Source organism: Meriones unguiculatus, chromosome 15, assembly GCF_030254825.1.
Source record: "Meriones unguiculatus strain TT.TT164.6M chromosome 15, Bangor_MerUng_6.1, whole genome shotgun sequence".
Classification (NCBI taxonomy): domain Eukaryota; kingdom Metazoa; phylum Chordata; class Mammalia; order Rodentia; family Muridae; genus Meriones; species Meriones unguiculatus.
Genome location: NC_083362.1, coordinates 73,263,657 through 73,278,564, shown reverse-complemented (window position 1 = coordinate 73,278,564; position 14,908 = coordinate 73,263,657). Strand labels below are relative to the sequence as shown.

At 40.2% G+C, this 14,908-nt stretch overlaps 1 protein-coding gene across 6 annotated transcripts in view; it reads left to right on the top strand.

The window, feature by feature from the left end:
- The window catches only part of Usp40 (ubiquitin specific peptidase 40), an 83,654-nt gene that overhangs the window by 48,506 nt on the left and 20,240 nt on the right, over positions 1-14,908 (top strand). For 5 of the 6 annotated variants that reach the window (XR_009586493.1, XM_060368801.1, XM_060368799.1 and 2 more), the window contains 5 exons: positions 5,924-5,977; positions 6,761-6,849; positions 8,350-8,436; positions 11,670-11,706; positions 14,038-14,102. Coding sequence is in view for 5 of the 6 variants with exons in the window: in XM_060368799.1 (XP_060224782.1) it covers positions 5,924-5,977; positions 6,761-6,849; positions 8,350-8,436; positions 11,670-11,706; positions 14,038-14,102 (332 nt within the window). In the remaining variant the exon portion in view is untranslated. Of the gene's footprint in view, positions 1-3,083; positions 5,825-5,923; positions 5,978-6,760; positions 6,850-8,349; positions 8,437-11,669; positions 11,707-14,037; positions 14,103-14,908 lie in introns of those variants that run through there. The other variant, XM_060368802.1, reaches the window with a different exon arrangement.

Sequence of the window (14,908 nt, the reverse complement as noted above, 5' to 3'; positions counted from 1 at the left end):
TTCTCCCCAAGACAATGAGATATCTGACTCAAGAGTACTCACAATGTCCTATACATTGTGTCCTTAGGTCTATTGATATGTTTGTCATCAAATTCCCTCATCTTGAGTGTGGGATTTAGTGCCAGTTACGAATGCGTGCTGTAGAACATCATAGCCCAGTTTTAGAATACACCTATCGCTCCAGAAACATCCTTGGGCCTCTGTCAGCTCGCTTTCTGGACATTTCATTTAAACGTAGCCACAGTACTTTTTATGTTTTCATGTAGATTTTTATGTCGTCTTCTTGCTTAGCACACTAGTCTTTGAAGTCTCTCCATTATTGAGAACTTTCCAGTCGTTTATTCTCTTTTAGTGCTGACTGCCATTCAGTTGTAAAAATGTTCATATCTCATTAGCTGTTTGGAGTAATGCTGCTGTGCACACTTGGACACGAATCTTCATGTGGGCATATGCATTCAGGGCTTACAACATTATAATCCTGGGTCACCTGGCAAATTTCTCTTTAGTTCATTAAAAACTGCCATATGGTTTCCAAAGTGGCTGAAGCATTTACCATCTCATGAGTAGTGTGTCATGGCTGCATTTTCTCCACGTCCTTGTTAATGTTTGTGATTGTCCCTTTTCATTGTCATTTTAGTGAATATAATGGGTATCTAATTAAATGCAAGAACTCAACATTAATATGCAGGAATTCATTGAACTTGTGTCTGTCAGCAGAAACAAAATGGACATGAAAACTATTTATTTGTGTTTTTGTTGTTGTTGTTGTTGTTTTATTTTGGATGGGTCTCATTATATAGCTCAGGCCAGCCTGGAACTCAGAATCTTCCTGCCTCAGCCTCCTATGTGCTTGCCCTGATATGTTTACCAGATAATAATAATAATTCATTTTCAACGATGTATTTGTAAAAATGTATATGGGGTCTGTACATTGAAAACTAGAAAACATGCAGAAAGAAATTAAAGAACAACAACATATGATTTTTCAAGACAGGGCTTCTCTGTGTAATATCCCTTGCTGTCCTTGACTTACTTTGTAGACCAGGCTGGTCAAACAAAAAATAAATAAATAAATAAAAGAGTAAAGGGAACAGTATGCCATGTTCACAAATCGGAAAACACAGCATTGTTAAGAGCTTATCTCCCTAGATTCAGTGTATGCTCAGTCAAGGTCTTTAGTTTTATTTTTCAGAAGGTGATGCCATTCTAAAATGAGTGTGGAAAAACAAAGAATTCAAAGTAACCAGGTGTGGTTAGTCTCAGTACCCTGGAGGCACAGGCAAGTGGATCTCTCTGAAGTACATGATCAGCCTGGTCTACATAAAGCAAGTTCCAAGCCAGCCAAGGCTACATAGTGCAGCCTTGTCTCAGAAACAACAAAAGCCCTTAAAGTAGCCACAACAGCTTTGCAAGAATGCTCCAGTGTGTGGCTTCAAGACTCACTCTTCAGCAGTCTATTGGCATGTATATGTGTGCAACCCACTTTGTGCCATGTACAGTAGACAAAGAATAGTTTTTGCACCTTTAACCAGTGTTTCAAGAAGAAGAATAAGCGAGTATACTATAGACAGCTCTGAATCATTTGGCTTCCATATGTGCCAAAACTGAACTTCTCCTTTACCCTCCATCTTTTAAAATATTAACATAAAATACAATATAGAACTAAACGCTAAAATTAAAAAGAATAAAATTTCTTGAAGATAACATACAAGAAAATTTCTATGACTTTGCTATATGGGAAAGATTATTTTTGAGCAGGTTGCATTTATGTATTTAGGAATATATGGATGCATATAACAACATTCAATAAAAATAGAGACTGCTTTTGAAAGAGAGCAAGGAGGACTTTTATAAGCACACTCAAACCATAAAAAATATAGCCATGCATGGTGGCACATGCCTGTAATCCCAGCACTCTGGGAGGCAGAGACAGGTGTATCTCTGTGAGTTCAAGGCCAGCCTGTTCTACAAAGTTAGTCCAGGACAGCCAAGGCCACACAGAGAAACCCTCTCGAAAAACCAAAAAAGAAAAAGAGAGAGGAAAAGAAAGGTAGGTAGGTAGAGAGAGAGAGAGATCAGTTATTCAAAGTAGCCATGACAAGGTTTCTTCAAAGGACATTTGAAAAAGCAAGCTATGAACTAGGAGAAAAACTAAGAAAACACACATTTAGATTTGGATATAGAATTCTAGAATTCACAAAAAGTACTTGTAATCCAGTCAAAAGATATCTCGACCCAAATTGGGAAACATGCCTATGAGGGAAGGATAGTGTCAGTAGCCACTAGAGGTAAGTCATGGCACCTCTGTCACATAGGTAACAGCAATCCCAGTAAACCCAAGTGTGGAGCTCCTGTGTGCAGTGAGTGTGGAAAGTGCTGTATTCTCTCTGGAATACTTAGGATTGGTTTTGTTTGCTTGTTTTTAATTGTTTTTCATAAACAAGTTGGTATGGTTTTTTTGTTTTTGTTTTTGTTTTGTTTTTGTCTTGTTTTTTGTAGGTTTTGTTTTATTTTGTTTTTTGAGGCAGGATTTTTCTGTGTAGCTGTTCTGGACTTGCTTTGTAGAACAGGCTGGCCTCGAACTCACGGCAACCCACCTGCCTCTGCCTCCCTGAGTGCTAGGATTAAGTTTTCTTGTTTGTTTGTTTGTTTTGTATGTTTTATAAATTAAAACATTTACTTACCAGTTCTATTTCTAAATATTTACTGGAGAAAAGATAAAACATATACCCTTATAAAAATTAAGTGTTGAGAATTCAGAACTGGGAAAACTCTGCCAACAAGTGAGTGGCTAAGCACACTGCTGCAGCCAGTCCTAGTCTCTGTTGTCTATAGAGCAGCATGCACCACAGCAGGAGTGAGTCTCAGAAGCCATATGCCAAAGGAAAGAAAGTAGACACAAACGGTGTGAACCATACGTTTCTACACAGGAGGTATTTTAGAAAACTAGTTTATGCCACAGAAAGCAGGTGAGGGTCAGGGTGGAGCGGGTTGACTGCAGAGTAGAGTGGGGGAAATTCGAGTTTTAGAAAACTAGTTTATGCCACAGAAAGCAGGTGAAGGTCAGGGTGGAGGGGGTTTACTGCAGAGTAGAGTGGGGGAAATTTGAGGGTGATATAGTTAGTGTGTATGAGTGCTTATCAAGCTCTTCAAGTTGTACTCTTATGACTGGATGATACTGGGTGCCGGAGAGATGTCTCAGTGGTTAAGAGCACGGTCTGCTCTTCCAAAGGATCTGGGTTCAATTCCCAGCACCCACATGGCAGCTCACAACTGTCTGTAACTCCAGTTCTAAGGGATCTGACACCCTCACTCCAATGTACAGAAATAAAATTTAAAAATAACAACTGGATGATATTACTGTAAGTAAAAATACATCAGTACCAGCCAGGCTCGGTGGTGCGCACCTGCAACCCAAGCACCCAGAAGCAGGACGATCTCTGTGAGTTCAAGGCCAGCCTCATCTACAAAGTCAGCCCACGATAACCAAGGCTACACAGAGAAATCCTGACTTGAAAAAAAGAAAATACATCAGTAAAATTTATTGGCTCAATACTGTGCCCAATAACTGATTTCCTCATCCTGATGATTTTTCTTCTCCCCAACCATGTCTCATGCAGCAAGGGATCCTCTCTACTACATGAGCTAGATTCTGCCCTCTATCAAAGCTTTCTGCTTTTTCACTACTCCTACACTAACTCCTAACCCTAGACTGCGGGACCTTTTTCAGGATCTGCCTGTCCATGACTTCATTGCCACCATTCTGCTTACTGTGCAGGCTGCCTTTGGGAGTGCCTAACGCAGCTCTCATCTACCTGGAGACTCACCATACTCTGACCTCTGGACTTCCTTGCCTTTGCATTTCGATGTCCTCACTTGAGCTGTATATTTGTTCTTCAACTAAATATTCTCTTTTATCTCTGACCATGAGGTCTTAGTCTTTCAGCTTTGCTCATAGCACCCTGTATTTTTATTTGTGCCATTACCATTCACTTCTCTTAGTAGATGAGGCTATACGAGGGTGAAGTCCATGGCTGTCACGCATACCTCTGTAACCATAGCTTCTAGGCCAGTGCCTTGGCACAGAATGTGCAGAAAGTGCTGGTTGATTGAAAATGAAAGTTATTTTGCTTGGTTTGCTTGTCTGTGGCTGATGTGAGGGGTTGTCTTGCTATGTTGTATTGCCTCAACTTTGAACTTCTGGGCTTAAACAACCCTCTTGCACTAGGCCAGGTCACTTGGACTACATGCGTGAAGTACCATACCCAGCTGAGAGTGAAAAAAATAATTTTTAAAGCACTGTATGTAAAACCTACCTTTTAAATAGGGAGTACTTCTATCTACTTCTTTAACAAAAACTTTGTATTTAAAATGTATGACAGCTTCCTAACAACATAGTACACAAGACAGAACTCAGGAATCTCGGGAAGAAAGTCTACTCCACTCTAATAAAGTTAGACCATTTTAAGCCTGTGCCATTCTTGCCCATTCAGAAGTCTGGACACGCCTTCCTTCCAAGTTCACGCTTTGCGTTAGAAGACTTCTGTTTGGACTGAAAACTTAGTGAGCTTCTTCCCCAGGATCGAGGTATCCTCACAGGTACATACTGGCCCCACGCATTTGCTCAGTGTGCTTGAGATGCAGGTGGTCTGCTCTACACACTTGCACTTGCTTGAATTTCAGTTAAACAGTTCAGGCTTCAGTGAGGATTCAGCTAAAGCCTATCCATAATCACTAGCTCTGCAGTCACAGACAGACCATTCACTTCCCTTCTTCAAATCCAATAGGAACTGGCTAATACATGTCTCATGCATTTCTGAAAACAGACAGTCAAGTGTCCTTCTGCTACCTCTTCTCCCAGCCATAAGCCTACCTGACATTGTACATGAATGGATCATGAAAGAGAGTAGCCTAAGAAACAAGTCACTGTATAGAAGCAGCCACTGTCTATAGGAATGTTGACATAGCTGTCACTCAAGAGGCTCCAGATATGCAACTGAGGAACTTGCTGAAGGCAAACTTAGTGACCTAAGTGAGGATGGTAGTTGTGACAAAATACAAAATATCCTAGGGGAAATGATGCTAGAGAAAGACTTCATTCACATTGAAGGAGCTCTCAGGGATTTTTCCCAATATTAAATCTCTTAGGAGCTAGCTGAGCTCAACTCAGAAGTAGAGCACTTGCTGAGGGGCAGGAAAGTTCTTCATAGCACACTGCCTGCTGACCCGTGAGGGGAAGACAGCTCTGTCTGCACTCAGCTGTTCTCTGGTTCTTGTTTAGGAGACAAGATCTAGCTGTTTGGCCCTTGCTGGCCTGGAATTCACTATGTAGACTAGGCTGGCTTCAGATTTTCAGCAACCCTCTTGCCTCTTTCTCTTAAATGCTTGTGGTAGGGGTACATACCACCCCGCTTTTGATCAGTGTTTTACAAGACAGAAATGTTCATCGCTGTTTCTAGTGTTTAAATGCATGTGTAAGTATTCATTTCACTTTTCCTGGTGCATGTATAACCTTGAATTTTTTTTAATGTTTTGAGGAAAAACATGCAAAAGTCGTTGGCTAGTTGTAATTTTCCTACTGAACCATTCCAGCTTATTTGTATCTTACATGACTGCAAAGTGAAGGTTATCCACATTTGAGGGTTTGGTTTGGTTTTTGGTTGTTGACGTGTTCTGTTTTGGTTTGGTTTTGAAACAGCAGCTCATTGTGTAACTGAAGCTAGCCTTCAATGCATGACTTTTCTTACTTGGCCTCCAGAGTGAGCACTGAGATTGCAGACACAACACAGAAACACTGTGCTTGTCTGGAGTTTTGCTTTTGGAGGTATGGGAGTTAGACTGTTGTACTTCCTGTAATTGACATAGTAGAACATTGCTTTAGAGTTCTTTGCTTAGTAGTTAATCGCCTTCTTTTCATTCACAGCTGAGAACAGCTGTTTGAGACCCATTGATAGAAACGGGAAACTTCTTTGTCCAGGTAAATCTTGACAGTTTTCAAAGACCAGGAGGTTTTCATTAAGAATGCTTGTACAGTAAATAATGATTTCTATATCTCACATTCCTAAGTTACCTTTGGGAACTGACTTCTGGACCTATTTCCAGGTATCTGATTTATTAGAGAAAGCCTTACACCATTTCTGTTTTCTTAAGTAAAAACTTCCTGATACCCCAGTCCTTGTTTTAGTCATGTGTAGTGTAAGGGTCTTTGTAGCTTGACTTCTAAGTCTCTCTGCTCATTCATTCCATTGTGATACCAGTTATGAGTGGACTCTTTGTTTCTCGCTTTTCTGACCCTTCTTGTCACCAAACCCGATGCAGTCCTAGATGAGTCTACTGACAGAAGTTACTCACTGCCACAATGTTAAGTGTGGATGAAGCAAGGCTATCATGCAGATTTACCAGTGCATAATAACATTTAAGGTTGAACCATGCTTCTCAGCACAAGATAATGAGACAGTGTGCTGTAGTCAGTACAAGATAATGAGAGTGCTGTAGGAATGTGGAAGTTAAACACAACCACGGCACACGTGCCACTTTAACATGAAGCACAACTTAACCTTTTTCTTATAATATTCTTTGGAGTGTGTGTAAAAACTTAGTAATGATATGATGGTACTAGGCGGAACTCAGTCCCTTGCCCAGGAGAAGTACAGACTTTCCTTCTGAGCTACCTTGATCCTATTGGTTTTCAAAGAAAATGTCATTTTGCTAAGAGTAGTAGGAATTCACAATATTCACTTGGTTTTCAATCTCCTCCTAGTACCAGACACTAGCACTTTGGAGGAAGCAGAAGTGAAGATGGGGAGTTCATTGGGACTGTGTCTAGGCAAAGCACCCACTTCTTCTCAGGTACAGTAAGGCCCAGCAGAACAGAGTCGGCCCTTCCTAAAATGTGTATATTTTGTAATTGATAAATTTAATTCTCCAAGAATGCTGTGTTTTTTTTTATTTTTTTCTGTAAAAAGTTTCTTTAAATTTTCTTAAGTTTTGATATTCTTAGACTGTTAATGCATCCCAAAGCATATTTCTGATCTTCCTTTTGTGGTTCAGGAGACTGTAAGGTTGAGTGGCCACCCATTTGAACTAGTACATGTTATAAACTTGAAACATTGACTGGGCTTAAGTGAGTCTTTCAGGGATGTGGTAGCTGTTGCAGGAACCCCGAGATTGTGAACTGTAAAAGGCTCTTTCTAGTTGTTGGCTCAGCCTTAGCACACACTCTTAATCCAAGAGTTTTTCTGTAAACAGGATTAAATAAAGTTAACCCTAAATCAAGAGGCAGAGTAAGAAGCCAGCTGACAGATTAAACAGAAAGGAGGCACATTGAGAGAAGGGTATTTAAGAGAGTGTGGAGAAGAAGAAAGGGCTTTTGGCTTTTTTATTCTGGGATGTGAGCTGAATAGAAAGTTTTTTTGTTTTTTTGTTTTTTTTTCCTTCTGGGATGTTGGCTGAGTAAGATCAGCTGGGTGCTTTCTCTGCCTCTCTGAGTTTTCACCCCAACATCTGCCCCCTGAGTCTTTATTGTTAAAATTGAACGATTGGAATTTTCTACTTTATAACAGAGAGCTGTATGCCAGCTTCCCTCACCTCATTCTTCTCAGGATCCCGTTCTGTATAAAGTACCATGACGTGGACCCTTTGCCAGAATCTGCCTAGATAATGAGCTGTTAATGCCATAGTTCCATTACTACCTGAATCAAGGCACCCTGGACATTGATCCTGTTTCCTGTGGTTCCTGCAAACATCTTATTACTTCCCCAACCACTGTCCTTCAGTCTGCTTTCCTTGGAATCCTAGAAGTAGTAGGCCCGACAAACTATAATAAGAATTAGAAAGGTAGGGAGAGCTGCTCTAAGGAGCTCAACTGATGAGAGGAGATTTCTGTCTTCTTCCTAAGAGGCCTTGGGGATTGCAGTTACAGACTAAAGTGGCACGAGAAGAACTACAGGTAATGCTTATTTTGTATAGTGACTGCAGATTCCTGTAGAGTGACTGAGTCATAGGTGGGAGCACTGTTAAAATGGTGGGGACATTTGTTAGGAGTCCAGTGCTCATGACTAGCTTTCAGGAAAGTAAGATTGATGTTTAAATGGTAATGTGAAAGTAGTCAGTATTGTCTTGTTTTCACAAAAATTTGTTGCTTGTTTTATCTGCTTGACTGCATCTTTTTTCAGTTCTGGGTTAAACCCAGGGCCTTGAGAATGCTGCGCAAGCACTGTGCTCCCAGCCACTGAGCTTTTTATTAATGCTCTATGGACCTTTGATTCTACTTTTTTGGAAATAAATAATAGGCTGTTAGGGTATTTAAGTTCAGGGGAAATTATTTTCATGCTTCTGTCTTGCTCATAGCTGTTCCTGTTTTTTGCTCTGGGGACTGACATTTATCCTGGAGCAGAGATGGAAGTCATAGTAGAAGAAACACTCTCAGTGAGAGATGTAAGTAATTACTTTGGGTTTGGGGGCCATGGTATCCCGAGGGCTTATACAGTATACTTCCAGAAATTGTTTGTACTCATTAGAAGGCAATTCAAAACACTGGTGAGCCAACCAAGACTTTTAACTAAGATTGTTATTGTTACTTTTTACTTTTGTGATTATCACTAATAAGATAGAAATTTGAGCTATGCAGACAGAGGGTACACACTCATAATCTAGCGCTTTTTAGGTTCTCAAGGTCATCCTTATCTTTATCTGACTTCAAGGCCAGCCTGAATGACATAATAAAACCCTGTTTTGAAACAAGAAATGGATTTAAAAGAAAAATATTAAAATCCTTCATTATCTCTTATCCCATTACTATTAACATTTTGATATGTTTTCTGCTTAACACACATATGAAGTCACACAACAGGGTTGGGTGTCTTTGTATGTTTGTGTGTATTGAGAAAACAAATGAATAATTGTGTTGGTGTCAGTAAGAATTGGGGAAGTTAAACAGCAACAAATCATTTAATCCAATTAAAAAATGGGGCATGGGAGCTAAACAGAGAATTCTCAATAGAGGAATAGCGAATGGCAGAGAAGCACTTAAATGTTCAACGTCCTTACTCATCAGGAAAATGCAAATCAAAACAACCCTGAGATTTCACCTTACAGCCATCAGAATGGCTAAGATCAAAACCTCAGGTGATAACACATGCTGGAGAGAATGTGGAGAAAGGGGAACCCTCCTCCATTGCTGGTGGGAATGTAACCTTGTATGACCACTTTGGAAATCAATCTGGTGCTTTCTCAGAAAATTAGGAATAGTGCTACCTCAAGATCCAGCTATACCACTCCTAGGCATATATCCAAAATATGTTCAAGTATACAACAAGGATACTTGCTCAACCATGTTCATAGCAGCTTTATTCATAATAGCCAGAATCTGGAAACAACCCAGATGTTCCTCAACAGAGGAATGGATGCAGAAATTGTGGTACATTTACACAATGGAATACTACTCAGCAATTAAAAACAAGGAAATCATGAAATTTGCAGGCAAATGGTGGGAACTAGAAAAGATCATCCTGAGTGAGTTATCCCAGAAGCAGAAAGACACACATGGTATATACTCACTTATAAGTAGATATTAGAAATATAATGTAGGATAAACATACTAAAATCTGTACACCTAAAGAAACTAATCAAGAAGAAGGACCTTGGGTAAGATGCTCAGTCCTCATTCAGAAAGGCAAATGGGATGGACATCAAAGAGGGAGAAAACAGAGAACAGGATAGGAGCCTACCACAGAGGGCTTCTGAAAGACTCTATCCAGCAGGTTATCAGCAGATGCTGAGACTCATAGCCAAACTTTGGGCAGAGTGCAGGGCACCTTATAAAAGAAGAGGGAGATAGAAAGACCTGGAGGGAACAGGCGCTCCACAAGGAGAGCAACAGAACCAAAAAGTCTGGGCTCAGGGTTTTTTTCTGAGGCTGATACTCCAACCAAGGACCATTCATGGAACTAACCTAGAACCCCTGCACAGATGTAGCCCATGGCAGCTCAGTGTTCAAGTGGTTTCCCTAGTAAGGGGAACAGGAGCTGTCTCTTGACATGAACTCAGTGGCTGGCTCTTTGATCATCTCCCCTTGAGAGGGGAGCAGCCTTACCAGGCCACAGAGGAAGACAATGAAGCCAGTCCTGATGAGACCTGATAGGCTAGGGTCAGAGGGAAGGGGAGGAGGACCTCCCCTACCAGTGGACTGGGGGAGGGGCTTGGGAAGAAAAGAGGGAGGAAAAGTGGGATTGGGAGCGGGTGAGGAATGAGGCTACAGCTGGGATACAAAATGAATAAATTATAATTAATTTAAAAATTAAATAAATAAAATCTTAAAAAGGTAAAAAAGAGAGAAAGAATTGGGATTTTCAGTAAGCCTGCACTCCTGTATATGAATTAGAGGGGTCTCAATGAACTACATCTGTTTTCTCTTAAAACATTTGTTTGTTTGTTTGTTTTCCTTGCTTCTCCCCTGTTGTAGTTTATAATCCCTGAGCAACTTGTTAGCAGCAAGCAGCCCTAGCGCCCAGCGCTGCAGATAAAACCAGAGACATTTAATTCACTGACTTTTTAAAAGGGGATAGCTGCTAGACTTAGCTACTTGGCTCTAGAAGGAGGAGCCAGGGAATCCTGGAGTAAGTGCTGGTTCTCTGTCTAAGTCAGAAAAATGTGTGTAATAAGCTGCAGCATATTGTCACAAAAGACAGTGAAGCTGCCTGTAGAGACTGAGGTCCACTTGTCAACATGGAACCATTGAACTTTAGGGAGAATAACTGAAATCCTGTGTAAGGAAAAAAGTTCAAAAATCAGAAAGGGGTTTGAAGAAAGAAGGCTGACTCAAGAACATTACAAGTTTTAGGCAGCCTGAGCTACATAGTAAGGGCCACATAAATGGAGTCCACATATATTTCGTCATCCACATGCTCACATAATGCAAACCCTACCATAAAATTCTAGTTACCTGGCTTGTAGTAGATGCTGGGGACCAAACAACTCCAACATCTCTTCTGCTTTCCTTCTCAAACTAGCATTGGTAAACAGTGAGACGCTGATGTGCACTTCTCTCTACTTTTAGTTTGTATCCCTCCAACTTTGTTCTTTTGGATGAGTTTGATTTAGGAATATTTTCCCTCAGGAAAGTGGGTATTGTTAATTATGCTTTTGTTTTCTTTAATCTTTGGCAAGTGTTGTCTGATATTTTACATTGTACTGTGAGGTCAGGGTTTCCACAGTCTTTTCCTGTGAGTTTGTTTCCTGGGTGTTAATTCAGGCTGGCTTCTCTTTGTAGGATTCCTAAGTGGGTCATGTATCCAAAACTGGGTCATGTGTCCCCTATTTGTCCATTTAAGAAGTCAGTGAATTAAATGTTTCTGGTTTTATCTACAGTGCTGGGTATTTAACCCTTAAGTGGATGGAATTACAAGCATGTGCCACCCGCCAGGCCTAGTATTGTGAGCAGAACTTTAAATTAAGTCCTGATTGTAAGTGACAGAAACTGTTTTCCCATCTCCCACTTAGCTCTTAGAGGAGAGCTAGTTTGTGAATCATCGAAATTCTGTGTGTTTTTATCTGAGAACAGTAAAATAGAGTCAGACTTAAATTAGTTCTGGGTTCAAGATCCAGGTTTCTCCTCCTACTATATAGATCAGAAGCAGAAAACTAACATTGAGCATAATTTTTTTTTACAGTGTTTAAAGATAATGCTGGAGAAGTCAGGTCAGCAAGGTAAGTCTGTGATAATATAATCTTACATCTTTTAAAACCACTATCTGAAAGATTCATGAAGAATTCTCAAGGTTTATTCTTTCTGTGAGAGTTGTGGAAAAACATTTTGCAGAGTCTGGGGAAAAAAATTTAGCTTAAATTTTGTACGTACAAATTCTTCTGGTCCTTATTTACATACTAAAAGTAGTGGGGGATTAGTGCTAAATAAAGGTAACTAACATTGGGTCAGATCTAGCTAAGTTGTATTAGAAAGAAAGCCAAGGGTTTTAGCACCTGGGACTGTTAGATCTTTTACTGGTTTCCAAAAATCACAGTAATTGAAAATTTAATTATACCTATACATTTCTATATTTTGTAGATTAGAAAATATAATACAAATGAAGAAAATAATAAGTTGAAGGTAATTGAAAGTGCTTCCCACACTGAACTGCATCAGTAAGCTTGGCCAGGTGCCGTAGTGCCCTGCTTGAGTGCTCTGCTGTCAGGGTTTCTTTACAGGCAGAACCCTGGCTCTGTCACAGGAGGGAAGTTGATACACTCTCCATGCTAGCCCTGCAGTATATGTGCAGTGCTTTGTTTACCCTGTAGCAGCCCTGTAGCCCTACAGGCGTCTCCACCTAGTCCCAGTTGGTGATGAAGGACCTTCAGAATTCCAGAAGATATTCCCAGACATCCAGTGCAGAGCGTTTCTCTGCTTTTAGAGTATAGCTTCTTATCATTGTGCAGTGAAGAGACGTGTTAGCTTGCAACTCATTATTTATTAAGGGCACTTAGATTATAGGGCCCAATATGCCGCCCTGTACCTATAGTCCCAGCACTTGGAGGCAGAGACAGGAAAATCAAAAGTTGCAGGTCCCCGGGCCTAAAGACACTCTCCTTTAGCCTCAGCACGCTACCAACTTGTCTTAGAATTTCTGTTGCTGCAAAGAAAAACAATGACCAAAAAGCAGGTTGGTGACAAAATTGTTTATTTGGCTTACGCTTCCATGTAGCCATTTATCACCAAAGGAAGTCGGGACAGGAACCCAAACAGGGCAGGAACCTCGAGGCAGAAAGTGTTGCAGAAACCATTAAGGGATGCTGCTTTCTTTCTGGCTTGTTCAACCTAGTTTCTTACAGAACCTAGGACTTCCAGCCCAGGGATGGCACCATCAAAGCAGAGGCAGACAGATCTCTGTAAGTTCCAAGCCAGCCTGGTCTATATAATGAGTTCCAGGACAGGTAGAGCTGTGTAGAGAGACCGTGTCTCAAAAAACAAACAAAATTTCTAGGCCAGACTGGCAACATAGCAAAGCCCTATCTCAAAACAACAACAAGCTAAACAAGAGCTGAGAGTATATCTCAGTGGTAGAGTGCTTCCCTAGTGTGTGGAAAGCCCTTGATTTGATCTACTTCTTCCTACCCCACCCACCTCTTAAAAAAGGAAAAGAAGAAGAAAGTTAGTTGACAAATCTTAATGTGTTTAAACCAGAACTAACAGCCAACCAGGTTCTTAGAAAGAAGGGTACTGTGGAGAGTCAAAGTTGGGGCTTTCTTTACTTAAAGATAAATATAAGAAATCAGTATTCCTTTGTCTGTTAGGTATATTTATCAACATTGCTATTCTTTTAATAACCAAGTTTTTAAACATGCCCCATTAAACATTTTCCCCACAGGGAAGAAAAACAAAACAAAACATTTTTTTAATAAAAGAGCTTGTAACCAGTCTACTGAAAAACAGAACTCTAGTCAAAATTTATTTAACATTTCATTCACATCCATTTCATTAACTTGTTTTGTTTTGTTTTAGATTAACTGCTAAATAGACAGGGATAGTTTCTTTCTACACCCTAGAAAATTCAGCAAACTCACATTCAACTTCCTAAGGCTTTCAGAAGAAATTCTATACTTAGGAGTGTGTAATTCTATACTTAGGAGTGTGTGTGTGTGTGTGTGTGTGTGTGTGTGTGTGTGTGTGATCTAGTATACATGTTACTAAGGTACAAAGTAAACACTGTAACCCAGCAGCAAGTACATTTGTTCTCAGCTATGCTGTGTGGGTGGACCCAGGAGTCTGTACATAGCAGATAAGTGTTGCTCCTGGGCCACATCCTCAGTAAGTATGTGGTTTTGAGTCACAAGTTCTTGTTGGGAGAAAAGCAAGCTAAACAAGTTGAAGGACCAACTTAATATTTTTCATATTGTGGAAGACATAATTTTCACTCAAAAAAATGATTATCTGCTACTGGATGGAGCCTCATATGATAGTTGTTGTCTATAGAAGGTTGTTCCTGGCAAACTCTTAAAGTGTCTTCTCTAATGTTCTTCATCTTGGTGCTAATTCCCTCCTAGGAGAGATGTGGCATTTACGGAAAATGGATTGGTGCTATGAAGCTGGCGAACCTTTATGTGAAGAAGTAAGATCCTTTCTCTATATTTTTTTTTAATAATTTATTTTATGTGCATCAGTGTGAAGCTGTCAGATCCCTGGGAACTGAAGTTACAGACAGTTGTAAGACACCATATGGGTGCTAGGAATTGAACCCTGGTCCTTTGGAGGAGCAGACAGTGCTCTTAACCACTGAGCCATCTCTCTAGCTCCCTCTACATTTCTTAAATACTTTATAATTATATTGTGTGAGTGATGGGGAGGGGGCAGAGTCCAAAGGACAACTTCATGCAGTCAGTTCTCTCATTCCACCTTTATGTGGGTTCCAAGTTCACCTGGCATGGGTGGCAAGTTCCCTTACCCACTGAGCCATCTTGCTATCCCATATTTTTCTACATTTTGCTTTTAAAAATGGTTTTAAGCTTACTTCATATTTTCATACACACTTAAAAATGGTTAAGCTTATTTCATATTTTCATACACAATTCTGTCTTCCTGTTATAGAAAGCAATTCTGAAGAAAGCTTTTATTCTTTCTTGGAGTGCAAAATAAACTCTGTTAATGTGCCCACTTACATTCACTTTTTCCAGCTGTTTTTGTCCTAAATGGCAAGTGTGGCCTAGGTAGGAGCATTTCTGACATCAGCGGTAAGGCCCTCTGAAAAGCAGGCATGCTTGAGTACCTCATCAGCAAACAGAGAATTTTAGAGAGCAGATGGCATGAGGATGCTGGAATCCCTTGAAAGACACTCAAACTCCAAGCCCCAAATACTTTAATCTCAGAATTTTTCTGTAAGTAAATGTCCCTACCAACCAGTCACAGTAGTCCAGCAGC